This window comes from Phocoena sinus, chromosome 2 (assembly GCF_008692025.1).
Source record: "Phocoena sinus isolate mPhoSin1 chromosome 2, mPhoSin1.pri, whole genome shotgun sequence".
In the NCBI taxonomy this organism is placed as follows: domain Eukaryota; kingdom Metazoa; phylum Chordata; class Mammalia; order Artiodactyla; family Phocoenidae; genus Phocoena; species Phocoena sinus.
Genome location: NC_045764.1, coordinates 59,654,570 through 59,681,741, shown reverse-complemented (window position 1 = coordinate 59,681,741; position 27,172 = coordinate 59,654,570). Strand labels below are relative to the sequence as shown.

The 27,172-nt window shown below is 37.3% G+C and overlaps 1 protein-coding gene across 5 annotated transcripts in view; it reads left to right on the top strand.

The window, feature by feature from the left end:
* Positions 1 to 27,172, top strand: part of SCAPER (S-phase cyclin A associated protein in the ER) — a 523,563-nt gene that overhangs the window by 109,990 nt on the left and 386,401 nt on the right. For 4 of the 5 annotated variants that reach the window (XM_032623630.1, XM_032623632.1, XM_032623631.1 and 1 more), the window contains 3 exons: positions 8,924 to 9,024; positions 13,243 to 13,359; positions 23,692 to 23,852. In XM_032623630.1, the coding sequence (XP_032479521.1) occupies positions 8,924 to 9,024; positions 13,243 to 13,359; positions 23,692 to 23,852 (379 nt within the window). The remainder of the gene's footprint in view (positions 1 to 8,923; positions 9,025 to 13,242; positions 13,360 to 23,691; positions 23,853 to 27,172) is intronic. The other variant, XM_032623633.1, reaches the window with a different exon arrangement.

Below are 27,172 nucleotides of genomic sequence, written 5' to 3'. Positions count from 1 at the left end.
GTGATTAAAAATCTTCCAACAAACAAAAGCGCAGGACCAGATGGCTTCACAGGTGAATTCTATCAAACATTTAGAGAAGAGCTAACACCTCTCCTTCTCAAACTGTTCCATAATTTACCAGAAGGGGGAACACTCCCAAACTCATTCTATGAGACCACCATCGCCCTGATACCAAAACCAGACAAAGATGTCACAAAGAAAGAAAACTACAGGCCAATATCACTGATGAACATAGATGCAAAAATCCTAAACAAAATATTAGCCAACAGGGCTTCCCTGGTGGCGCAGTGGTTGAGAGTCCGCCTGCCGGTGCAGGGGACACGGGTTCATGCCCTGTTGCGGGAAGATCCCACATGCCATGAAGTGGCTGGGCCCGTGAGCCATGGCCGCTGAGCCTGCATGTCCGGAGCCTGTGCTCCACAACGGGAGAGGCCACAACAGTGAGAGGCCCGCGTACCACAAAAAGAAAAAAAAAGAAAATACTAGCAAACAGAATCCAATAGCACATTAAAAGGATCATACACCATGATGAAGTGGGATGTATCCTGGGAATGCAAAGATTCTTCAATATACGCAAATCAATCAATGTGATACACCATATTAACAAACTGAAGAATAAAAACTATATGATAAACTCAAGTCATGTAGAAAAAGCTTTCGACAAAATTCAACACCCGTTTACGAGAAAAATCCTCCAGAAAGTGGGTATAGAGGGAACTTACCTCAACATAAAAAAGGCCATATATGACCGACCCACAGCCAACATCGTTCTCAATGGTGAAAAACTGAAACGATTTCCAGTAAGATCAGGAACAAGACAGACTGCCCACTCTCACCAAGATTATTCACCATAGTTTTGGAAGTTTTAGCCACAGCAATCAAAGAAGAAAAAGAAATAAAAGGAATCCAAATAGGAAAAGAAGAAGTAAAGCTGTCAATGTTTGAAGATTACATGATACTATGCATAGAGTATCCTGAAGACTCTACCAGAAAACTATTAGAACTAATCAATGAATTTGGTAAAGTAGCAGGGTACAAAATTAATAGCCAGAAATCTCTTGCATTCCTATACACTAATGATGAACAATCTGAAAGAGAAATTAAGGAAATACTCTCATTTACCACTGAAACAAAAAGAACACAATACCTAGGAATAAACCTACCTAAAGAGACAAAAGACTTTTATTGCAGAAAACTATTAAGACACTGATGAAAGAAGTTAAAGCCGGTACCAACAGATGGAGAGATATAGCATGTTCTTGGACTGGAAGAATCAACATTGTGAAAATGACTATGCTACCCAAAGCAATCTACAGATTTAATGCATTCCCTATCAAACTACCAATGGCATTTTTCACAGAAATAGAACAAAACTCACAATTCGTATGGAAACACAAAAGACCCTGAATAGCCAAAGCAATCTTGAGAAAGAAAAACGGAGCTGGAGGAATCAGGCTCCTGGACTTGAGACTATACTACAAATCTGTAGTAATCAAGATAGTATGGTACTGGCATAGAAACAGAAATATAGATCAGTAGAACAGGCTGGAAAGCCCAGAGGTAAACCCACTCACATATGGTCACTTTATTTTCAATAAAGGAGGCAAGAATATACAATGGAAAAAAGACAGCCTCCTCAATAAGTGGTGCTTGGAAAACTGGACAGCTACGTGTAAAAGAATGAAATTAGAACACTCCCTAACACCATACACAAAAATAAACTCAAAATGGATTAACGACCTAAATGTAAGGCCAGACAGTGTAAAACTCTCAGAGGAAAACATAGGCAGAACACTCTATGACATAAATCACAGCAAGATCCTTTTTGACCCACCTTCTAGAGAAATGGAAATAAAAGCAAAAATAAACAAATGAGACCTAATGAAACTTAAAAGCTTTAGCACAGCAAAGGAAAACATAAACAGGATGAAAAGGCAGTCCTCAGAATTGGAGAAAATATTTGCAAATGAAGCAACTCTCAAAGGATTAATCTCCAGATTTTACAAGCAGCTCATGCAGCTCAATATCAAAAAAAAACAACCCAATCCAAAAATGGCTAGAAGACCTAAATAGACATTTCTCCAAAGAAGATATACAGATTGTCAACAAACAGATGAAAGGATTCTCGACATCACTAATCATTAGAGAAATGCAAATCAAAACTACAATGAGATATCACCTCATACCAGTCAGAATGGCCATCCTCAAAAGATCTAGAATCAATAAATGCTGGAGAGGGTGTGGAGAAAAGGGAACCCTCTTGCACTGGTGGTGGGAATGTAAATTGATACAGCCACTATGGAGAACAGTATGGAGGTTCCTTAAAAAACTAAAAATAGAACTACCATGTGACCCAGCAATCCCATTACTGAGCATATACCCTGAGAAAACCGTAATTCAAAAAGAGTCATGTACCACAGTGTTCACTGCAGCTCTATTTACAACAGCCAGGACATGGAAGCAACCTAAGTGTCCATTGACAGATGAATGGATAAAGAAGATGTGGCACATACATACAATGGAATATTACTCAGCCATAAAAAGAAGCCAAATTGAGTTATTTGTAGTGAGGTGGATGGACGTAGAGTCTGTCATACAGAGTGAAGTAAGTTAGAAAGAGAAAAACAAATACCATATGCTAACACATATATATGGAATCTAAAAAAAATTGGTTATGAAGAACCTAGGGGCAGGACAGGAGTAAAGGCGCAGATGTAGAGAATGGACTTGAGGACATGGGGAAGGGGAAGTGTAAGCTGGGACGAAGTCAGAGAGTGGCATGGACATGTATACACTACCAAATGTAAAATAGATAGCTAGTGGGAAACAGCCGCATAGCACAGGGAGATTAGCTCAGTACTTTGTGGCCACCTAGAGGGGTGGGATAGGGAGGGTGGGAGGGAGGCGCAAGAGGGAAGGCATATGGGGATATATGCATATGTATAGCTGATTCACTCTGTTATAAAGCAGAAGCTAACACACCATTGTAATGCAATTATATTCCCATAAATATGTAAAAAAAAAGAATTTGAATAAACATTTCTCCAAAGAAGATATACAAATGTCCAATAAGCACATGAATATATGCTCAACGTTTTTAGTCATCAGGGAATTTCAAATAACAACAATAATACCACTTTATCCTCTTTTTGTTGACTAGTATCAAGAAGTTAGAAAATAGCAAATCTCGGCAAGGATATGAAGAATATAAAACCCTCTCATATTGCTGATAACAATGTAAAATGGTACAGCTGTTGTGGAAAAAAGTTTGGTCATTAATATTAAATGTTAAACTTCGAGTTACCATATGGCCCTGTAAATCCACTTCCAGTTTTACACCCAAGAGAATTTGAAGCATGTGTTCACATAAAAACTTGTACATGAATGTACATAGCAGCATTATTCATAATAGGCAAAAAGTGGAAACAACCTGAATATCCATGAGCTGACAAGTGAATAAGCAAGTGTGTTTATTCATGCAATTATTTAGTTATAAAAAGGAATGAAGTACGGATACATGCTACCCGGTGGAAAAACGTTGAAAACATTATACTAAGTAAAAGAAGCCAGCCTCAAAAGACCACATATTGTATGATGCTGTTTATATGAAATGTCCAGAACAGGCCAATCCATAGAGACAGAAAGTTGATTAGTGGTTTCCAAGCCTGGAGAGAGGGGAGCAAAGGGAGTGACTGCTTATGGTTTCTTTTGGGGGTGATGAAAATGTTCTGGAATTAGATAGTTGCACAACTCTTTGCATGTATGTTGCACAACTCTGAATTGTATAATTCAAAATGGTGAGTTTTATGGTGTATGAATTATATCTCAACTTTTTAAATTGAGGAAAAAGTGCCAGTATTATGCAAATTCTTCTAGAACCTAGAAAAATAGAGAATTCTTTCCAGCATAACTTTGATAACGAAAGCACTTATGAGAAAGGAAAATACAGGCCACTCTGGAGTACAGAGTGCACAAGTCCTAAACCATATAACGATGTATCAAATCTGGTTATTTGAAAATTAGACACTACATCACAATCAAGTCAGATTCCTTCCAGTCCTGCAGTGTTCCTTTAACATTTGAATATGAAATTAATGTTATTTACCAAATTAGATGAGTGAAGATGAAAAATCATATTGTCTCAGTAGATTTAGGAAAAATATTTGATGAAGTTCAGCACCCATTCATGATAAAACTAGCAAACTGGGAATAAAAGGGAACATCCTTACTGATATAAGGGATCTTCCAAAAATTCTAGAGTAAACATCGTACTTAATGGTGAAATGTTGAGAGCTTTCCTTCTGCAGTTGTGAATGAGACAAGAAAGGCTGCTAACCTTATTTCTGTTCAACCTTGTACTTAAGATTTTAGCCAGCAGAGGAATATAAGAATAAGACATAAAAGGTATAAGGCTTAGGGAGAAAAATAAATATGTCATTATTCACAGATTATATATATATATATGTATGTATGTATATATGTATATTTATGAAATCCAGAAGAATCTAAAGATTAGCTATTAGAAGTATTGAGTGAGTTAAAGTTGCTGGATACAAGTTCAAAATAAAAAAATCAACAGTAACTGAAAAAGAAAAACTTTAAAACAACTTCCATTTATTCTTAGGGTTAAATCTAACAGAAGATGTGTAAGACCTCTACACAGAAAAGTGTAATACGTTACTGAGACACATTGAGTAAGATAAATATATGGAGCTATAGATCTGTTCATAGACTAGAAAAACAATGTTATAAAAATGTTGGTTTTCTTCCAGGTCATCTATAAAATCAATGCAAATGCAATGAAAATTCTGATTTTTTTCCCCTGAGAAATTGACACGCTGATTCTAAAATCTATATGGAAATGCAAAAGCCTGGAATTAGCCTAGACAACTTTGAAGTCAAAGATACAGTTGGAGAATTTACTGAGTTTTGAGATTTACTTTAGAGCTGTAGCAACGTATGATAGTTTGGTACTGGTATAAGAATAGATAAACAGACCAGTGTAACAGAGGAGAGATTCTAGAAATAGACCCATGCTCTAAAAGATAATTTTGGAGAATATCTTCCTGACCTTGTGGTAGGAAAAGATTGCTGCATCAGTCTTTAGGTGAAAGGCTCATAAATGAGACTACCTTAAATTAGGAATTTCTGTTCATCAAAAATTCCATTCCATTAGGAGGGTGAAAAGGCAAGTATATATGTGCTGCACATATAATCAACAAAAGACACATATCCAAAAAATGTGAAGAACTTCTACACATCAAAAAGAGAAAGACAGTTGACACTCTAGAAAAATGGGAAGTGTCTTGAATAGGCACTTCACAAAAAGAGGATGGCCAGGAAGCATATGAAAAAGTGCTGAGAATCATTAGTAATCAGAGAAATACATACGAAAACCAAAATGAAACCATTACACCCCCATCAACCAGAATGGCTCAGGTTAAAAACAAAGAAGACCCCAAATGGACAATACCAAGTGTAGGTGAGGGTGTGCAGCAAGTAGAGTTCACATAGACTGCTGACGGGAGTGGCAACCACTTTGGAAAACAGTTTGGTATTATATACTAAAGTGGAACATTGGGACTTCCCTGGTGGTCCAGTGGTAACGAATCCGCCTTACAATGCAGGGGACGCGGGTTTAGTCCCTGGTCAGGGAACTAAGATCCCACATGTCACGGGGCAGCTAAGCCTATGTGTCACAACTGCTTTGCTCACGTGCCTCAACTAGAAAGCCTGCGTGCCACAAACTACAGAGCCCATGCACACTGAAACCCGCGCGCCACAACTACAGAGGCTACGTGCCCTGGAGCCTGTGTGCCACAACCAGAGAAGAGGAAACCCACACACCACAGCTAGAGAGAAGCCCGTGTGCTGCAATGAAAGACCCCGCATGCCTCAATGAAGATCCCGCGTGCTGCAACTAAGACACGAAGCAGCCAAAAAAAAATAAAATAAACTTAAAACAATAAATAAAGTGGAACACATGCTTAATCTGTGACTCCACAATTACACTCTTGGTCATACACTCAACAGAAATATATACACATATGCATAGGACATGTACATGAATAACAGCATATAATTTATAATATCCCAAATTTGGAAATCACTTAAATCTTCAACATTAGATTGGGTAAATATTGGATAAATAAATATTAAAATGAATACCAACCAGTAAACTGGATAAATAAATTTGGGGTTGGCTAAAAAGTGCCTTCGGTTTTGTTTTTTTTAAAGATTTTTTTGCATGAGGACCATTTTTAAAGTCTGTATTGAATTTGTTACAATATTGCTTCTGTTTTTATGTTTTGGTTTTCTGGTTGCAAGGCATGTGGGATCTTAGCTCCCTGACCAGGGAGTGAACCTGCACCCCCTGCATTAGCAGGCGATGTCTTAACCACTGGACCACCAGGGAAGTCCCATCTTCGGTTTTTAAGTAAAAATAAAAGACAAATTTTTCATTTTCACCAAGAACTTTATTGAAAAATGTATTCACCCTTTTGTTCCACTACCTTCTGCCATTTTTCAGACAACTTCATAATTCCATCTTCCCCAAACTATTTTTATCTTTTTGAACAAAGAGCTTTTCCAGGTGCTTTTTACAGTCTTCTAGGGAATTGAAATTTTTTCCATTAAGAGAATTTTGTAAAGACGAAATAAATGGAAATCTGAAGATGCAGTGGGCAGTGTCTGGTGAATACAGTGGATGAATCAGAACTTCCCACACAAGCTGTAACAGTTTTTGCCTGGTCATCAAAGAAACATGCGGTCTTGCGTTATCCTGATGGAAGATTATGTGTTTTCTGTTGACTGATTGCGGACGCTTTTCGTCGAGTGCTGCTTTCAGTTGGTCTAATTGGGAGCAGTACTTGTTGGAATTAATTGTTTGGTTTTCCGGAAGGAGGATAATAGGGGACTCCCTTCTAATTCCACCATACACACAACATCACCTTCTATGGTTGAAGACCAGCCTTTGGTGTGGTTGGTGGTGGTTCATTTCACTTGTCCCACGATCTCTTCCGTTCCACATTATTGTACAGTATCCACTTTTCATCTATTTTAAAAACGGAATGTTTTCATTACATTTAAGTAGAGAATCGCATGTGGAAATATGGTCAAGAGGGTTTTTTTTGCTTAAGTTATGTGGAACCCAAACATCAAAGCGATTAACATAACCAAGCTGCTGCAAATGATTTTTGGCACTCGATTTGGATATTTTGAGTATGTTGGCTATCTCCCACGTGGTATAACTGATTGTTCTCAACGAATGTCTCGATTTGATTGCTATCAATTTCAACTGGTCTACCCGACCATGGGGCATCATCCAGTGAGAAATCTCCAGCACGAAACTTCACAAACCACTTTTGACACGTTTCATCAGCCACTTTTGACACGTTTCATCAGCCAACTTCTCCATACACAGCAGAGATCTTTTTTTGTGTTTCAGCTGCGTTTTTACCTTTCTTAAAATAATAAAACATAAAATACCGAAAATGTTGCTTTTTTTCTTCCATCTTCAGTATTGAAATGGCTACAGAAAAATTCACCAGTTTTGACGTGTTTTTTTAAATGCACACTGATATGACAGCTGTCACATACAGCCTAACAAAATTGTTTTGAATGAAGTTAAAGACAACTAAGTGCTACTAGAGCCATCTTATGGAAAAAACCAAACGAACCTTTTGGCTAACCCAATATTAATACATTAGAATACTGTTTAGTAGTGACCTTGGACAGTGTCAGTAAATGAATCGCAGGTACACTCTGCAATATGAATGTGGTAAACGTACAAAAGAAGCCACAGAATCAGTCATACATACATATATCCATGCTTTTTTAGATTTCCTTCCCATTTAGGTCACCACAGAGCATTGAGTTCCCTGTGCTATACAGTAGTTTCTCATTATTTATCTATTTTATACATAGTAGTGTATATATGTCAGTCCCAATCTCCCAATTCATTCCAACCCCCCTTCCCCCCTTGGTATCCGTAGGTTTGTTCTTTACATCTGTGACTCTGTTTCTGCTTTGCAAATAAGTTCATCTCTACCATTTTTCTAGATTCCACATATATGCATTAATATACAATACTTTTCTCTTTCTGACTTACTTCACTCTGTATGACAATCTCTAGGTCCATCCACGTCTCTGCAAATGGCATTATTTTGTTCGTCTTTATGGCTGAGTAATATTCCATTGTATATATATACCACATCTTCTTTATTTATTCCTCTGTTGATGGCCATTTAGGTTGCTTCCGTGTCCTGGCTGTTGTAAATAGTGCTGCAGTGAACATCAGGGTGCGTGTATCCTTTCGAATTATGTTTTTTTCTGGATACATGCCTAGGATTGGGATTACTGGGTCATATGGTAGCTCTATTTTTAGTTTTAAGGAGCCTCCATACTGTTCTCCATAGTGGCTGTATCAATTTACATTCCCACCAACAGTGCAGGAGGCTTCCCTTTTCTCCACAACCTCTCCAGCATTTATTGTTTGTAGAATTTGTAATGATGGCCATTCTGACTGGTGTGAAGTGGTACCTCATTGTAGTTTTGATTTGCATTTCTCCAATAGTGATGTTGAGCATCTTTTCATGTGTACATTTATGTTTTGTGCACTTTTCTGTTTATTAAATTTAACAATAAAAAAAGGTTAAAAGAATGGTCAGTTGAGAAAGTCTTGAAGGAATATCAGTACCATTTCTTGGTCTTTAGACTGTCAGCTTCACCTAATTTCTTACCAAAGAGTGAGAATGAAAATAAAACAGCCCCCCCTCAAAAAAATATCCGTAGGTTTTGCTGCTTCCTCAATCAGTATATATAGTGTAAAAATTATTAATTCCTAAGTCCTTTTACTCTAAAATTTTTTCTTGAAACTCTTTAGTTTCAGAATGGAATCTAATGTTTGTTTGTTTTGAATTAGGAGGTGCTAATGATGCTGGATAATTATGTAAGAGATTTCAAAGCGTTGATTGACTGGATTCAACTTCAGGAAAAGCTAGAGAAGACAGATGCTCAAAGCAGGTAATGAATTCTGGTCTTTATATTTATAGCAGACAGCAGATTCAAAAACAATTATTAAAATTGACAGCGAACTTGATCTCAGCTTAATTTGAAACTTGTAAAAATCTTAAAGTTGGGAGCTGCATTTCTTAAGTTAAGTAACAAGTATTTATCGGGTACCTACTAGTACAATGCACTTTTATCTGGTACAGAAATTTAATTGCCTAATATGATACATTTACTCCTTTCATGAATTTTCAGTCTAAAGGTTGAATAAAATAGAACTTACTACTATGAAAAACTATTATAGATGTTCAGTGAAAGACAGGGTCGTATTTCTTTTGGGGGATAGATCAGGAAAGATTTCATGGAAAATACAGAAGCGTTTAAAGAAAGTGATGGATTTTAACAAAGTGGTTGGCCTTTCAGATGAAGGAAATAAGGATAGCTATAGAAGTGCAGAGTGTGTGAAATGACAGCATGTAGGGAAAGGTATAGTATTTCTTAATGTAGTAGGCACTGAGGAAAATTGATGAGATGAGGGGAATAATGAGAGATTAGAGGTATTTTAGAAACCTTCATTTGGAATCAGCACACAACATCTGAGTGCTATGTGTCAGGCTCTGGGACTATTGTGGTGAAGAAAACAGACATAGTCCCCGCCCTCATGAAGTGCACAGTGCATTGACAGTAAACACTTACTAGTGTACAAAGTGTCATCCAAAAGAAATGTAGTATACTTTGGGAGTATAAGAAAATGCACCATCATGCAGTTTGTTAAGTCCAGGAGGGCTTCCCCAAGGAGGAGGAGGTTACATTTAAGTGGGGCAGAAATATCAAGAAGCAGTTAGCTTGACAAGGAGAGAAGAAAAGTGTAATTCTAGGTAGAGGTGATGGTGTATGATATCCTGGAGGTGGAAGAGAGCACAGTGTAGTCAAGAATTTAAAGTTTAGCAGGGCTGGAGTGAAGAGAGCACGGGAAAAGTGGCATGAGAGGAGCCTAGAGAGGTAGGGTGAGACCAGATTATGTAGGACTCTGTAGACATGATAAAAACCTTAGACTTTATTTTGAGCCGTAAAGGTTCTTAAGTAAGGAAACCACATACCAGGCTTGTGTTTTTATAAGATCTTTCTGGCTGTAGTGTGGGAAGGTTGAGATTCATCAGTATAGTTTATAGATGATGGCTACTCAGACTAGAGTAAAGGCACTAGGGAGAGTTGAGAGATATTCCAGAGATAGGTAATCCAACTGGATTTAGTATCATTTTGGTTATGTGCAAAGGCAAAAGAACAATTTACTATTTCGTTTAGACTTAAAAGTGAAACCTGAGCCCTTGTGAAATGGGTCAGTTCACATGGAGCTACAATGATGCCTTTTTACCCAGAGAAAACAGGCCTAGGCTGCCTCTTTCCCTTAGATTTAACCTTGGTTCAGTCTCAGTGAGTGGAACCGTCCTATAGAGAACGTATCTTTTATCCCATCCTAGTGTATCAGCCCCAGGGGGAAATCAAGAGAGTGAAGGAATCCCAAGAGACAAATCCAGGAAGTCTTGATTCCCAGGAAACCAAATTCAAGGAAGCCATGATATGTTGAGCCTTTTAATATTTTTTTCTCACAATGAAAATTTTTTACTCTGTCCCTGGGTGGATCAAGCCTAGTTGTCTTTGTAACAAGCAGTTTCGTCTTTACGCCTTGGTAATAGGTGATTAGATTGGGCAGGGGTGGGGGGTACATTCCTTCACTGGGTTGAACCAAGTTAAGAGATCATCACGCTGATTTGTGATTGGTGACTATATTGCCCTTGTAAAGATAAGCAGAGGAAAGCAATTTCAAAGAAAATGGAATAGATGTACAGAGAGAGGCAGAAATGAGAGAAATCATGTGGTCTTTGAGAGTTTAAGAGTGTTGCTTTAAAGCCTGCCTCTTCCAGGTGGCTAATCATGAGCCACCTTGAGGATGTCCTTGACATTTTACAGTTTGTATCCTTACAATAAGTCTTTATTACTTTTTTCTTTTTTATTTAATTTGATGGAGTTCCTGTTCCTTATATCCAAAAAGGGTTTGTAATATAACCATTAGTGCATTAAAAAAGCTAACTAGATTTTTTAATTTTCTTGCTTGCAAACTCTAAGCTAACAGTGGCTATGTTGAAGATTGTATTGAGAAAGCTTGTGAGGCCATGTCCAACAGCTATTCATGTCCTACAAAAATATACTTGAGGCAACTATTTATTTATTTATTTATTTATGGCTGCATTGCGTATTTATTTATGGCTGTGTTGGGTCTTTGTTGCTGTGTGCGGGCTTTCTCTAGTGGCGGCGAGCGTGGGCTACTCTTCATTGCGGTGCGCGGGCTTCTCACTGCGGTGGCTTCTCTTGTTGCAGAGCACAGGCTCTAGCCGCATGGGCTTCAGTAGTTGCGGCACGTGGGCTTCAGTAGTTGTGGCTTGTGGGCTCTGGAGTGCTGGCTCAGTAGTTGTGGTGCACGGGCTTCTTTGCTCCACAGCATGTGGGATCTTCCTGGACCAGGGCTCAAACACGTGTCCCCTACATTGGCAGGTGGATTCTTAACCACTGTGCCACCAGGGAAGCCCTGAGGCGACTCTTTTAACTTACGCACTTATCAGCGTTTCTCCTTTTTGCCTCCTGAGGCAGCTCCCAGATATAGAAAGCAACCTTAAATTTCCTGTAGATGGCATTATCCATCTTTCATTCCTCAAATCATGCATCAAAATTTATTTCACCCAGACTTGAAATGTAAATGTAAAAACTGATGTTGTACATGCTTAGAAAAGAAAGTATAAATATTTATATATTTTTATTGTGGGTAAGGACTTTGTGAGACAAAGGCAAAAAGCACAAAGGAAAATATCGATAGGCTTGATTTAACAGGAAGAAAATATGCCTTTGTACATAAAAAAATAATTACAAGTGAAACAGTTATGTCATGTATGTGACAAGATTTGTAGCCATAATAGTAATAATAATGGTAGTAGTAGTAAATGATTGCAAATCAATTAGAAAATGATGCAAGTATCAGTGGATAAAATGGGCAGTAGATACCAATGTACAAATCCCAAAAGATGAAGTTTAAATGGCTGGTGAAAAAGTTCAGCCTCACTTGTAATGATAGTAAGTGTATTATAATTTAAAAAACAAAAGCAAATACCATTTTGCCAGTGAATGTTTTTTTTCAACTAAACATCTTTATTGACATCCTTGTAGGAAAAAGAACTCATCAAAGACTGAAACTCTAGCACGGGAGTCAGCAGACTTTTTCTGTAAAGTGCCAGATAGTAAATACTTTAGGCTTTGCAAGCAATATTGTCTCTTTCACAAGCCAACGAAAAATTTAAGACAAGATACCAACTACTGGCAACGTTAAAGTAAAATGGGTACTTTTCATCTGGTGGAAGTGTAATTTGTTACAACCTTTCTGAAAGGCAATTTAGCAATAAGTTATCAAAAGCTTTGACTTTATTTGGATAATCATCTATCTGAATTTTCTTGTTTTCTAACAATAAATTTTACTTTTTAATGGGAAAAAAATCACAATCACTAGATTAAATGGAAAGTAAGAGGCAAGGAGATTTGGGGAGTTATGGAGGTCTGATTGAGGGCATAAGGATAAAGAAGATGTTGCTTCAGAAAAAACATTTTAGTAGAGATTGTGCATCCTATCAGCTGATTGGTTGTGGGGCCAGTGAAGAAGGAGGAATAGTTAGCTTTTATAACAAAGAGCAGTGAAATGTCTATGATGTCACTCTCACAGGTGATTAAGAGGTAGAGGACGAAGACTTCATATTTTCCTGTGTATTCTACATTTTAACCCTCACCACTGTATTTCTGTCTTGATCTCGGTTCTGCACACTTAGCTCTCCAAGGATATTAGACACAAGCAGCCAGAATTAGTACCATTGCCTTTTTAATGTGTTTTTAGCTGGGTGTATGGAAGCTTTTAAAATATAAGTAGTTTATATCCTGTCTTTGTAACCCCATAGCCCTTTTTTAGATAATTACAGTTATGCTGCTGTGCTGTAGTGGGTGGAAAATCCTGGACCATGCATCATCTGGGGTTACTTACTGGTAATGTGGTAACTTTCTGGAAAACAATGTGCTAGGGAAAAATTGTGACCTGCTTGTGTTTTCATGCACTAACAACCAAGAGAAAAGATTAGATTACCCCTCCCCCTGCCACCCCTTTTCTCTGTTAATCTGCTGTATGTCTTGAATTGGCAGACCAACTTCATTGGCATGGGAAGTAAAGAAGATGTCCCCAGGACGTCATGTGATTCCAAGTCCGTCAACAGATAGAATAAGTGTAACGTCAAATGCTCGAAGAAGCTTAAATTTTGGGTGAGATGAACTCAGAAAAGCCTACTGAGGCTTGCATTACAGTAAATAATTTTTTTGTGGGTAATATAGTATTATAAAACTGGTATTTCACTATAAATATATCCATGTATATGTTTTTGTTTATGTTTGAAATTGTTTGAATAAAAAGTTAAAAAAATCCAGGAGAGTAAAGTTTAAGTTTCAGGAAATGTTATATATTCAAACATAATTAGGATCCAAAAATTAAAACTCATAAACATATTTCATGCTAAATGATTTGTAACATCAACTGGCAATTTCTTTCACAACAAATGATCTAAATATATCATAAACTGTGTTATCCATATTATCATATGGATTACATCTTTATACATTATAATCTCATCAACACAGTTTTATAATTATTGTTTTATGCAGTTGACTTTTTTTTTTTTTTTTTTTTGCGGTACGCGGGCCTCTCACTGTTGTGGCCTCTCCCGCTGCGGAGCACAGGCTCCGGACACGCAGGCTCAGTGGCCATGGCTCACGGGCCCAGACGCTCTGCAGCATGTGGGACCTTCCCAGACCGGGGCATGAACCCGCATCCCCTGCATCGGCAGGCGGACTCTCAACCACTGCGCCACCAGGGAAGCCCTGCAGTTGACTTTTATATCACATACAAGAAGAAAAGGGTTCCAAGAAAAAATAAGTTTGTATTGTCTTTTGAATTTACCTATGTAGTTACTTTTAGTGGTCCTCTTTATTTCTTCATGTGGATTCAAGTTACTGTCTAGTGTCCTATCATTTCAACCAGAAGAACTCCCTTTAATATATCTTATTGGGCAGGTCTGCTAGTGACATTTTTTCTCAGTTTTTGTTTATCTGAGAATATCTTATTCTTCAGGTTTTGAAGGATAGTTTTGCTGTGCATAGAATTCTTGGTTGAGAGTCTTTTTCTTTTAGCACTTTGACTATGTCCTCTCACTACCTTCTGGCTTCCGTGGCTTCTGGTGAGATACAAACTGTTATTCTTATTGGGAATCCTTTCATGAGATGCCTCAGTTTTCTCTTGCTGCTCTCAGAATTCTCTCTTTGTCTTTGGTTTTTGTTGAGCTTTTTGGATTTGTAGATGAATGTTTTTCATCAAATTTGGGAAGCTTTTGTCCATTATTTCTGCAGATATTCCTTCTGTCCCTTTCTCTCCTCTGGGAATCCCACTATACCTGTGCTGGTAATCATGATGGTGTTCCACAGGTCTTTGAGACTCTGTTCAAATGCCTGCATTCTTTTTCTTTGTGTTTCTTGGGTTAGATAGTCTCACTTTACCTGTCTTCAAATTTGCTGTTTTTTTATTTTGCAAGCTCAGTTATGCTGTTGAGCCCCTCTGGTGAACTTTTCATTTCCATTATTGTACTTTTCAACTCCAGAACATCTATGTAGTTTTTTTTATATTTAATCTCTCTTTATTGATATTCTGTATTTGATGAAATGTTATCATACTTTATTTTTAGATGTGGTTGCCTTTTGTTCTTAGATATTATTTGAACATATTTATAATAGCTCATGTAAAGTCTTTGTCTAGCAAGTCCAAAGTTCAGGCTTCCTTGAGGACCTCTTTCAGTTACTGTTCTTTTTGTGTGTCTGTGAGTAAGCCATACCTTCCTGTTTCTTTGCATATCTTATGTTTTTTGTTGTTGTTGTTAAAAACTGGACATTTTAAATCATATAATGCAACAGCTCTGGGGATCAGATTGCTACCCTTTCCAGGATTTGTTGTTGTGGCTGTTTAGTGGTGGTGGTTTTATTGCTATTTGTTTGTTTAGTGACTTCCTTGAACTAATTTTATGAAGTCTATGTTCTTTGTCATGTGTAGTCACTAAAGTCTCTGCTCAGTTATCTTAGCTGTCAGCTAATGATTTGACAGAGGTTTCCTTAAATGCCTTGAATCAGTAAATCACCTTGAACCAGTAAATCTCCTAGCTCTTGTCTGGTCTTACATGTGATCACTATGTCTTCCGGTGCTCTGGAGTTTACAATCCTGCCTTTACTGTCAGTTCCTGCTTCCTCAGAGCCAGGTCAGTCAGAGGTGAGAGATTAGGGAAGCCCTGAGGCAACTCTTTTAATTTAAGCACTTATCAGCATTTCTCCTTTTTGCCTCCTGAGGCAGCTTCTCCAACTTTTCCTTTTAAGTTAGCCCCTGTTTGCCCAAAATGCTATTCACAGCTCTGTCATCTATGATATTGTTCATCACAGTCATCACTGTTGTTTTCCTTAAATTTCCCTGGCAAAATTTGTTTTTAAAGACGAAAATTTGTTTGGACTTTAGTTCTTTAGAGTGAGTCTTAACATTTGATGTGTAGTGTGAGGATTGGTGAGTAGTTTACTTGGTCAGTTATCTTTCTTCTGTTAAAACTTACCCTTTATTCATGGCTTCTTACTGCTCCCTTCACTGCCCACCCCACCCCACCCCACCGTGTCACAGTCATTTTTATCTCTTGTTACTGCTGAACCTTGCATATACTTATATTATTAGATTTTCAATGTGTTAAAAATATTTTTTAACATCTTTATTGGAGTATAATTGCTTTACAATGGTGTGTTAGCTTCTGCTGTATAACAAGGTGAATCAACTATATGTACACATATATCCCCATATCCCCTCCCTATTGCGTCTCCCTCCCATCCTCCCTATCCCACCCCTCTAAGTGGTCACAAAGCACCAAGCTGATCTCTCTGTGCTATGCAGCTTCTTCCCACTAGCTATTTTACATTTGGTGGTGTATATATGTCAATGCTTCTCTCTCACTTCATCCCAACTTACCCTTCCCACTCCCCATGTACTCAAGTCCATTCTCTACATCTGTGTTTTTATTCCTATCCTGCCCCTAGGTTCATCAGACCTTTTTTTTTTTTAGATTCTGTATTTATGCATTAGCATATGGTATTTGTTTTTCTCTTTCTTATTTCACTCTGTATGACAGAATCTAGGTCCATCCACCACTACAAATCAATTTCTTTTTCTTTTTATGGCTGAGTAATATTCCAGTGTATATATGTGCCACATATTCTTTTTCCATTTCATATGTCGATGGACACTTAGGTTGCTTCCATGTCCTGGCTATTGTACATAGAGCTGCAGTGAACATTGTGGTACATGACTGTTTTTGAATTATGGTTTTCTCAGCATATATGCCCAGTAGTGGAATTGCTGGGTCGTATGGTAGTTCTATTTTTAGTTTTTTAAGGAACCTCCATACTCTTCTCCATAGTGGCTGTATCAATTTACATCCCCACCAACAGTGCAGGAGGGTTCCCTTTTCTCCACACCCTCTCCAGCATTTATTGTTTGTAGATTTCTTGAAGATGGCCATTCTGACTGGTGTGAGGTGATACCTCATTGTAGTTTTGATTTGCATTTCTCGAATGATTAGTGATGTTGAGCATCCTTTCATCTGTTTGTTGACAATCTGTATATCTTCCTTGGAGAAATGTCTATTTAGGTCTTCTGACCATTTTTGGATTGTGTTGTTTGTTTTTCTGATATTAAGCTGCATGAGCTGCTTGTATATTTTGGAGATTAATCCTTTGTCAGTTGCTTCATTTGCAAATATTTTCTCCCATTCTGAGGGTTGTCTTTTTGTCTTATTTATGGTTTCCTTTGCTGTGCAAAAGCTTTTAAGTTTCATTAGGTCCCATTTGTTTATTTTTGTTTTTATTACCATTTCTCTAGAAGGTGGGTCAAAAAGGATCTTGCTTTGATTTATGTCATAGAGTGTTTTGCCTATGTTTTCTTCTGAGAGTTTTATAGAGTCTGGCCTTATATTTAAGTCTTTAATCCATTTTGAGTTTATTTTTGTGTATGGTGTTAGGAAGTGTTCTAATTTCATTCTTTTACATGTACCTGTCCAGTTTTCCCAGCACCACTTATTGAAGAGGCTGTCTTTTCTCCATTGTATATTTTTGCCTCCGTTCTCAAAGATAAGGTGACCATATGTGCGTGGATTTATCTTTGGGGTTTCTATCCTTTTCCATTGATCTGTGTTTCTATTTTTGTGCCAGTACCATACTGTCTTGATTACTGTAGCTTTGTAGTATAGTCTGAAGTCAGGGAGCCTTATTCCTCCAGCTCTGTTTTTCCTTCTCAAGATTGCTTTGGTTATTTGGGGCCTTTTGTGCTTCCATACAAGTTGTGAAATTTTTTGTTCTAGTTCTGTGAAAAATGCCAGTGGTAGTTTGATAGGAATTGCACTGAATCTGTAGATTGCTTTGGGTAGTATAGTCATTTTCACAATGTTGATTTTTCCAGTCCAAGAACATTCTATATCTCTCTATCTGTTTGTATTGTCTTTAATTTCTTTCATCAGTGTCTTATAGTTTTCCACATACTGGTGTTTTGTGTCCTTAGGTAGGTTTATTCCTAGGTATTTTATTCTTTTCATTGAAATGGTAAATGGGAGTGTTTCCTTAATTCCTCTTTCAGATTTTTCATCTTAGTGTATAGGAATGCAAAAGATTTGTGTGCATTAATTTTTATCCTGCTACTTTACCAAATTCATTGATTAGCTCTAGTAGTTTTCTGGTGAATCTTTAGGATTCTCTATGTACAGTATCATGTCATCTGCAAACAGTGACAGTTTTACTTTTTCTTTTTGGATTTGGATTCCTTCTATTTCTTTTTTGTCTCTGATTGCTGTGGCTAAAACTTCCAAAACTGTGTTGAACAATCTTGGTGAGAGTCAGCAACCTTGTTTTGTTCCTGGTCTTAGAGGAAATGGTTTCAGAGTTTCACTATTGAGAGCCATGTTGCTGTGGGTTTGTCATATATGGCCTTTATTATGTTGAGATAGGTTCCCTCTGTGCCTACTTTCTGGAGCATATTTATCATAAGTGGGTGTTCAATTTCGTTGAAAGCTTTTTCTGCCTCTGTTGAGATGGTCATATGGTTTTTATCCCTCAATTTATTATTATGGTGTATCACATCGATTGATTTGCATATATTGAAGAATCCTTGCATTCCTGGGATAAACTCTACTTGATCATGGTATATGATCCTTTTAATGTGCTGTTGGATTCTGTTTGCTAGTATTTTGTTGAGGATTTTTGCGTCTATGTTCATCAGTGATGTTGGCCTGTAGTTTTCTTTTTTTGTGATATCTTTGTCTGGTTTTGGTATCAGGGTGATGGTGGCCTTGTAGAATGAGTTTGGGAGTGTTCCTCCCTCTGCTATATTTTGGAAGAGTTTGAGAAGGATAGGTGTTATTAGCTCTTTTCTAAATGAATTCTCTAGAATTCGCCTATGAAGCCATCTGGTCTTGGGCTTTTGTTTATTGCAAGATTTTTAATCACAGTTTCAATTTCATTGTTTGTGATTGGTCTGTTTATATTTTCTATTTCTTCCTGGTTCAGTCTCGGACGGTTGTGCTTTTCTAAGAATTTGTCCTTTTCTTTCAGGTTGTCTGTTTTAGTGGCATATAGTTGCTTGTAGTAATCTCATGATTTTTTGTATTTCTGAAGTGTCAGTTGTTACTTCTGTTTTTTCATTTCTAATTCTGTTGATTTGAGTCTTCTTCTGTATTTTCTTGATGAGTCTGGCTAATGGTTTATCAGTTTTGTTTATCTTCTCAAAGTACCAGCTTTTAGTTTTATTGATCTTTCTGTTGTTTCCTTTATTTCTTTTTCATTTATTTCTGATCTGATCCTTATGATTTCTTTCCTTCTGCTAACTGCGGGTTTTTTGTTCTTCTTTCTCTAATTGCTTTAGATGTAAGGTTATGTTGTTTATTTGAGATGTTTCTTGTTTCTTGAGGTAGGATTGTATTGCTATAAAGTTCCCTCTTAGAACTGCTTTTGCTCCCTCCCCTAGGTTTAGGGTCATTGTGTTTTCATTGTCGTTTGTTTCTAGGTATTTTTTGATTTACTCTTTGATTTCTTCAGTGATCTCTTGGTTATTTAGTAGTGTACTGTTTAGCTTCCATGTGTTTGTAATTTTTACAGTTTTTTTTTCCTGTAATTGATTTCTAGTCACATAGCATTGTGGTCAGAAAAGATACTTGATACGGTTTCAATTTTCTTAAATTTACCAAGGCTTGATTTGTGACCCAAGATATGATTTATCCTAGAGAGTGTTCCTTGAGCACTTAAGAAGAAAGTGTATTCTTTTGTTTTTGGATGGAATGTCCTACAAATATAGATTAAGTCCATCTTGTTTAATATGTCATTTAAAGCTTTTGTTTCCTTAAATATTTTCATTTTGGATGATCTGTGCATTGGTGGAAGAGGGATGTTATAGTCCCCTACTATCATTGTGTTATTGTCGATTTCCCCTTTTATGGCTGTTAGCATTTGCCTTATGTATTGAGGTGCTCCTGTGTTGGGTGCACAAATACTTACAATTGTTATATCTTCTTCAATTTATCCCTTAATCATTATGTAGTGGCCTTTTTTGTCTCTTGTAATAGTCTTTATTTTAAAGTCTATTTTGTCTTATATGAGGATTGCTACTCCAACTTTCTTTTCATTTCCATTTTCATGGAATATCTCTGTCCACTCCCTCACTTTCAGTCTGTATGTATCCCTAGGTCTGAAGTGGGTCCCTTGTATATAGCATATATACGTTTCTTGTATTTGTATCCATTCAGCCAGTCTATATCTTTTGGTTGGAGCATTTAATCCATTTACATTTAAGGTAGTTATCGATATGTATGTTCCTATTACCATGTTCTTTTTATTTTAACATCTTTATTGGAGTATAGCTGCTTTACAATGGTGTGTCAGTTTCTGCTTTATAACAAAGTGAATCAGCTATACATATATATATCCCCATATCTCTTCCCTCTTGCATCTTCCTCCCTCCCACCCTCCCTATCCCACCCCTGTAGGTGGTCACAAACCACCTAGCTGATCTCCCTGTGCTATGGGGCTACTTCCCACTAGCTATCTGTTTTACGTTTGGTAGTGTATATAATGTCCATGCCACTCTCTCACTTTGTCACAGCTTACCCTTCCCCCTTCCCATATCCTCAAGTCCATGCTCTAGTAGTTCTGTGTCTTTATTCCCGTCTTACCCCTAGGTTCTTCATGACTTTTTTTTTTCTTAGATTCCATATATATGTGTTAACATACAGTATTTGTTTTACTCTTTGTGACTTACTTCACTCTGTATGACAGACTCTAGGTCCATCCACCTTACTACAAATAACTCAATTTCATTTCTTTTTATGGCTGAGTAATATTCCATTGTATATATGTGCCACATCTTCTTTATCCATTCATCTGTTAATGGATACTTAGGTTGCTTCCATGTCCTGGCTATTGTAAATACAGCTGCAATGAACATTTTGGTACACGACTCTTTGAATTATGGTTTTCTCAGATTATATGCCCAGTAGTTGGATTGCTGCTTCATATGGTAGTTCTATCATGTTCTTAATTGTTGTGGGTTTGTTATTGTAGGTCTTTTCCTTCTCTTGTGTTTCCTGCCTAGAGAAGTTCCTTTAGCATTTGTTGTAAAGCTGATTTGGTGGTGCTGAATTCTCTTAACTTTTGCTTGTCTGTAAAGGTTTTAATTTCTCTGTTGAATCTGAATGAGATCCTTGCTGGGGAGAGTAATCTTGGTTGTGAGTTTTTCCTTGTCATCACTTTAAATATGTCCTGCCACTCTCTTCTTGGTTGCAAAGTTTCTGCTGAAAGATCAGGTGTTAACCTTATGGGGATTCTCTTGTATGTTATTTGTTGCTTTTCCCTTGCTGCTTTTAATATTTTTTCTTTGTATTTAATTTGTGATAGCTTGAATTATTTGTGTCTTTGCGTGTTTCTCCTTGGATTTATCCTGTATAGGAATCTCTGTGCTTCGTTTACTTTATTGACTATTTCCTTTCCCATATTAGTGAAGTTTTCAGCCATAATCTCTTCAACTATTTTCTCAGTCCCTTTCTTTTTCTCTTCTTCTTCTGGGACCCCTATAATTTGAATGTTGGTGCATTCAGTGTTGTCCCAGAGGTCTCTGAGACTGTCCTCAATTCTTTTCATTCTTTTTTCTTCTGATCTGTGGTAGTTATTTCCACTATTTTACTTTCTACGCACTTATCCATTCTTCTGCCTCAGTTGTACTGCTATTGCTTCCTTCTGGAGAACTTTAAATTTCATTTATTGTGTTGTTCATCATTGTTCATTTGCTCTTTAGTTCTTCTAGGTCCTTGTTAAACATTTCTTCTGTTTTTTCTATTCTGTTTCCAAGATTTTGGATCATCTTTACTATCATTACTCTGAATTCTTTTTCAGGTAGACTGCCTAATTCCTCTTCATTTGTTTGGTGTGGTGGGTTTTTACTTTGCTCCTTCATCTGCTGTGTATTTCTCTGTCTTCTCATTTTGCTTAACTTACTGTGTTTCGGGTCTCCTTTTTGCGGGCTGCATGTTCGTAGTTCCTGTTGTGTTCCGTTTCTGCCCTCAGTGGGTGAGGTTGGTTTAGTGACTTGTATAGGCTTCCTGGCAGAGGGGATTGGTGCCTGTGTTCTGGTGGGTGGGGCTGGATCTTGTCTTTCTGGTGGGTAGGGCCGCATGTGGTTGTGTGCTTTGGGGTGTCTGTGAACTTAGTATGATTTTAGGCAGCCTCTCTGCTAATGGATAGGGTTGTGTTCCTGTCTTGCTAGTTGTTTGGCATGGGACATCCAGCACTGGAATTTGCTGGCCGTTGGGTGCATGTGGGTCTTAGCATTGAGACGGAGATGTCTGTGAGAGCTCTCGCCAATTGATATTATGTGGGGCCGGGAGGTCTCTGATGGTCCAGTGTTCTGTATTTGGCTCTCCCACCTCAGAGGCTCAGGCAGGAGCACCAAGACCCTGTCAGCCACACAGCTGGATCCACATCACAAGAGCAAGGAATAGAAAGGTCTCCCTCAGGACTAAAAGCCTCACTGTGGACCTCCTTGCTGGGTCTCTGCAACACATAATCCCATGTGTCATAAGCTGATGGCAGGTCCAAAGCATTGCTCTCCTGTGACTGGCTACTGGAGTGGCTTGCTGATTTGCCTTATCCACCCCACGACAGCAGCTACCTCAAACCCTCAGTGTGTTAAAATTTTTAATGTTTGTTTATTCTTTGTACTTATATTATGACCTTCTTTAAGGCAAGATGTTTGTCATATCTTCTCTATCACAAGCATCTGGCATTGTATCAATACTTGGCCCTTACTAAGAGCTCATAAAGTGTTATTCAGTAGAACCAATTTTTTGCTTTCATATGAGATTATTAGATAATATTGCCTTAGGTGAAGGTTGATGGACTTTGGAACCTTATAATATTTGGACCTTAGTGGAGTGGGGGAAAGACATATAAGCAAATAAAACCAAATGTTTTTATATTCTATCACCAGTTTAAGGGAAATTTCCCTGTAATGCAGTCCATTAGTCTGTGGTTCAGAGTATTGTATAGTACATGGTTTATTTTAACCTGGAAGTCTTTAATGCATGCATAGTAAAGGTTCTCATACTGATCTCCATGTATTATGTCATTGGATTAATTGAGACTCTTTATTATCATTGTAAAACATGTTTAAGCATGCTGAAAGATTGTGGCTTATAGGCTTACTTTAGTATATATGCGCAATTCTGTTCTTCCTGGTTGAGTTAAATGCTTTAGACTATGCAGTTAGTTACCAAACTTGTTTATTCAAGTTGTCTATATATTAACTCATAACTTAAATATTAAGTAAACCACTAAAATGTGAGTGTAAAAGAGTCATTGTTTCTGTGAAAACTAAGATAAGTTTTTGGAAAGCTTTCATAAAGTGAACTGTTAACGTTTTGCTATCAGATGAGTGGATAGGACAACTGTGAAAGATTGGGGAAATTATTATTAAAATTGAGGAGGATTGTGTACTAAGATTATTTAATAGGTGTCACTAAAGTATCACTCCATTTTAAAGAAAACAAAATTGGACATTGTCAATGAGGCATCATGTATGAAATAATATACACAAAAAAAGCCTGTTTTAATAATGCCTACATCGATAAATTGGCAAATTAATGCACATTTATATTAAAAGTTATGAGTTTTAAATGAAAATAAAATTTTAAATAAAAAATATATGAATTTTTTTAAGATTCCCCATTTAACTGAAATTTTCTTTTAAACCAATCTGGTGAGAGCTTTTTTGTTATATTTGTTCCCATATAATATGGTATATTAATGAGGTATTAGAAGAAGATAAATTTATGAGTATATTTGCCTTAAATTGCTGTGGTAGTATGTTATTCTATATATGTGGATACATGCACACACACACATAATGCATTTAAAATTTAAATATATTAACTATATATTTAAAATTTTAACTTATATTTGATTTATTAAATGCTGTCATTTTCTCCATAGGGGTTCACCTGGCACAGTGGCTGCTCCGCGTCTGGCTCCCACAGGTGTCAGTTGGGCTGACAAGGTAAAGGCTCATCATACAGGCTCTACTGCTTCTTCGGATGTAGCACCTGCCCAGTCTTGCCCACCAATGACAGTGCAGAAGCCTTCCCGCAAAAATGGCAAGTGACTTTGAATCAACCTTTGTATGTATTAGACAAGTAGATTTATGTGAAGATATTTATTTTATTTGAATTTGGTGCTAATAACATTATATATTTATCTTTGTGCATCATTTATATGATGTTAATTTGCCTCAGTTAAAATCATAAAATCATCTTAAAAACTGTATGAAAACTTTTGGAGGTCATTCTAGTCTCAGGTTTGCCCTGTGTATACTTTAAGGAGAATGATATCTTTTGTCAGTTCATTTATAAGTAGAAAAGAAATAAAGTAGTTCATCTTCTAGGTAGTATACACTTTAAAATGTCATGTCAGTACTTCATTTCATTAATATTTAAATGTTGTTTGGGTACTAAAATAATATCATGTGTTTATCTTTACTCACATATCTGTTTTCCATACCATCAGAATAATAAAGGGGCAAAAATAAATAGAAGGGCTGTAATTCTGAAGACTCATCTGAATTGATTCCATAGGAGTTTCCTTCATAAATCCAGAGTGGATTTTTATACATCTTTAGAGGCTTGGATTTTAGAGTGATAGTTAGTAAGTAATAATGAGTTTGTCTTATTAGTTAAGGAACAACTTGAGAATACTGCTTTCTTTTCTATTCAATGAAGGATCACTTTGGAGTTTTTTGGTTCATAAAGAAATGTTTTATTGGATATAACAAAGGTATTGCCACCTTTGCATTATTGATGTTGTTGTTGCGCTGTTTTTCCATTTTGGTCTCAGTAAGTGCGATTGGCTTATTTCAGATATATACCTTACTTTTATGGAATATATTGCCCTTGCTTTCTCTATTGAGAAAGTAGAAAATTGAGAGTTGGTATGTTAGGAAAAGGTAGGAAAATGTGGAATCATGAAGTTTAGTGTCTGTGTCTTGAAAGTCTGAGAGAAATGTGTTAAAAAATCAAAACTGCAAAAGAATTTAAAGGAATTATAGTCTTAGCATGTATCATGGTTTTGTTTAAAGCAGTACTCTCAGATTATTTATGAGTGTGACCCGTTTGGTTGAAGTGAAATGATAGATCTTCATTATGACTAGGCTTAAAAATACTCGTTAATATACCAAGGAATTTTGTTTTTGACCACTTTGGTGTTCAGTTGTGGGGTTTTGATGCACTGTTTTGCACAGTGAATTATGGTGTATATCTTAAGTAATTTATAATTACAGTAGGTATAGTACTCAAGTTTGTAATGATATGCTATAAAATTGATTTTTGTTAAAGATGATAGAGTGAGCACATGCAGTTACTTTGCTTTTTCCCCAGACTCAACTAAAATGATATGAAAGGACTTAAGGAAAAAGAGACAGGAGAAGAGATGATATGAACAAATTTTTGAAAGTTGGAAAATAGCAAGACCAGTTGTGACATTTGAGTAAGCTAGCTGAATCCTCAGCTCAGAGGGTGGGCAAAACTGTCAAGCAATCCAATTTGATCCACATAATTTCCAAAAGGATCAGTAATTGGTGGGAGCAGGTATCTCTGGAAGTGAGGGTATAGGTAGGGTTTATAAGAAGAATCTCGAATCCTCCCCACTTCCCCATAACTCTGACTAGTAGGATGAGAGTAGATGTATCTCTCTCACCCTACAGAACATTGGAGGTTTAGTTTCTAGAGAAGGTACAAAAGATGGTATTTGACCTGAGAGATACCAGACACATTGGAAGGTGGGGGTACTGTATTGCAAACAACGAGACTAAGTAGAAGACTATGGATAAAGATAATGTTGAGATGCCTCAATCTCGCTTCCACTTCAAGCCCTCTTCTACTTGAACTGCCAGGTTTCCAGATCAAGAGAACCCACACCTGAGGAACACATCCAAATCTGATACAGATCATGAGATATTGGTCTTCAAGGCTGATTCTCTAATTGATGAATGTCTGGTAGTCTTGGAAGACTTAGGCAATCTGAAGCCAGATAGTGGACTGTGGTAGATTGTCTGCAAAGATGGGTGTGAACAGTTTCTCTCATCCCTGTGCATGCATGCCACTTCCACCGTCAAGTGGTAGATTCTGTTTTCCCTCGCCTTAAATCTTTGGTTGGTCCTGTGACTTGATATAATCAATAGAATGTATCTAGAGCGAGGTTTGGTAAATTCCCAACCTAGCTGGTAAGAGGGCTTGCAGCTTCAATTTTCTCCTTGTTGGAAGCCAGCTACCATGTAAAGAAGCCCAAGATAGGCTGCTGAATAATGAGAGACCATGTGAAGAGAAAGTGGCCAGGAGAAGAACTTAGTCTCAGCCAGTAACTAGTATGAAAGATTTGGGCATGTGGTGAAGCTATCATGAATTCTCTGGTCTCAGTTGAATCACCCTTGCTGACACCATATGGAGATGAGATGAACCCCCTCCTACACCTCCCCCCACCAAACTGAGCACTCTTCAGATTCCTGAGTCAAAGAATTGCATGGAAATAACATAGTATTTTAAGATGCTAAGTTTTAGGCTTATTATATAAAAATAGATACTGGACTATCCACTATTTGAATAATATGGATTATAGAAAGATAAAGGAAAAGGAAGAAGTCATGAAATAATTAAAGGAAATTTTGTTTAACAGAAAGATAATAAGTTTTTAACCAAAAGGGCCCATTAAGTGCCCACTATAATGGATGAAACTGCAGTGACATCAGAACATGTTGGGAGGGGCTTCCCTAGTGGCGCAGTGGTTGAGAGTCTGCTTGCCAATGCAAGGGACACGGGTTCGTACCCCGGTCCAGGAAGATCCCACATGCTGCGGAGCGGCTGGGTCCATGAACCATGGCTGCTGAGCCTGTGCATCCGGAGCCTGTGCTCCTCAACGGGAGAGGCCACAACAGTGAGAGGCCCGCGTATCGCAAAAAAAAAAAAAAAAAAAGTTGGGAAATTTATGAGTACTACAGATGATGAGAGGCTCTAAAAAATTAGAGAAAAGAATCAGTTTATATACAAATGACCAAGAATCAGGATGACACCTGCTTTTGCAGAATTATCACTAGAAGCCACAAGAAAATTGAGCTATGTCTTCAAAATTCTGGAGGAAAATAATTTCTAAGCTAAAATCCTATGTCCAGCCAAATTATCCATGAGATGTGAGAGTAGATTAAAGACATTTTCAAACATTCTAGGTCTCAAAAGATTTTTAACTTTATGGACACTGTCACTACCAGAGGGAGCCAGTACAGAGAAGAGGCAAAGGTAATAATTCTGTGGTGGTGATCCCAGGATGATTGCTGTGTAAATGTCTAGATAGCAGCCAGTCCAGATTTTTTTATGGTCACAGTGCCCTGGAAGGGAGGAATCCAGGAAGATAAATAAAATTCTTAAAACAA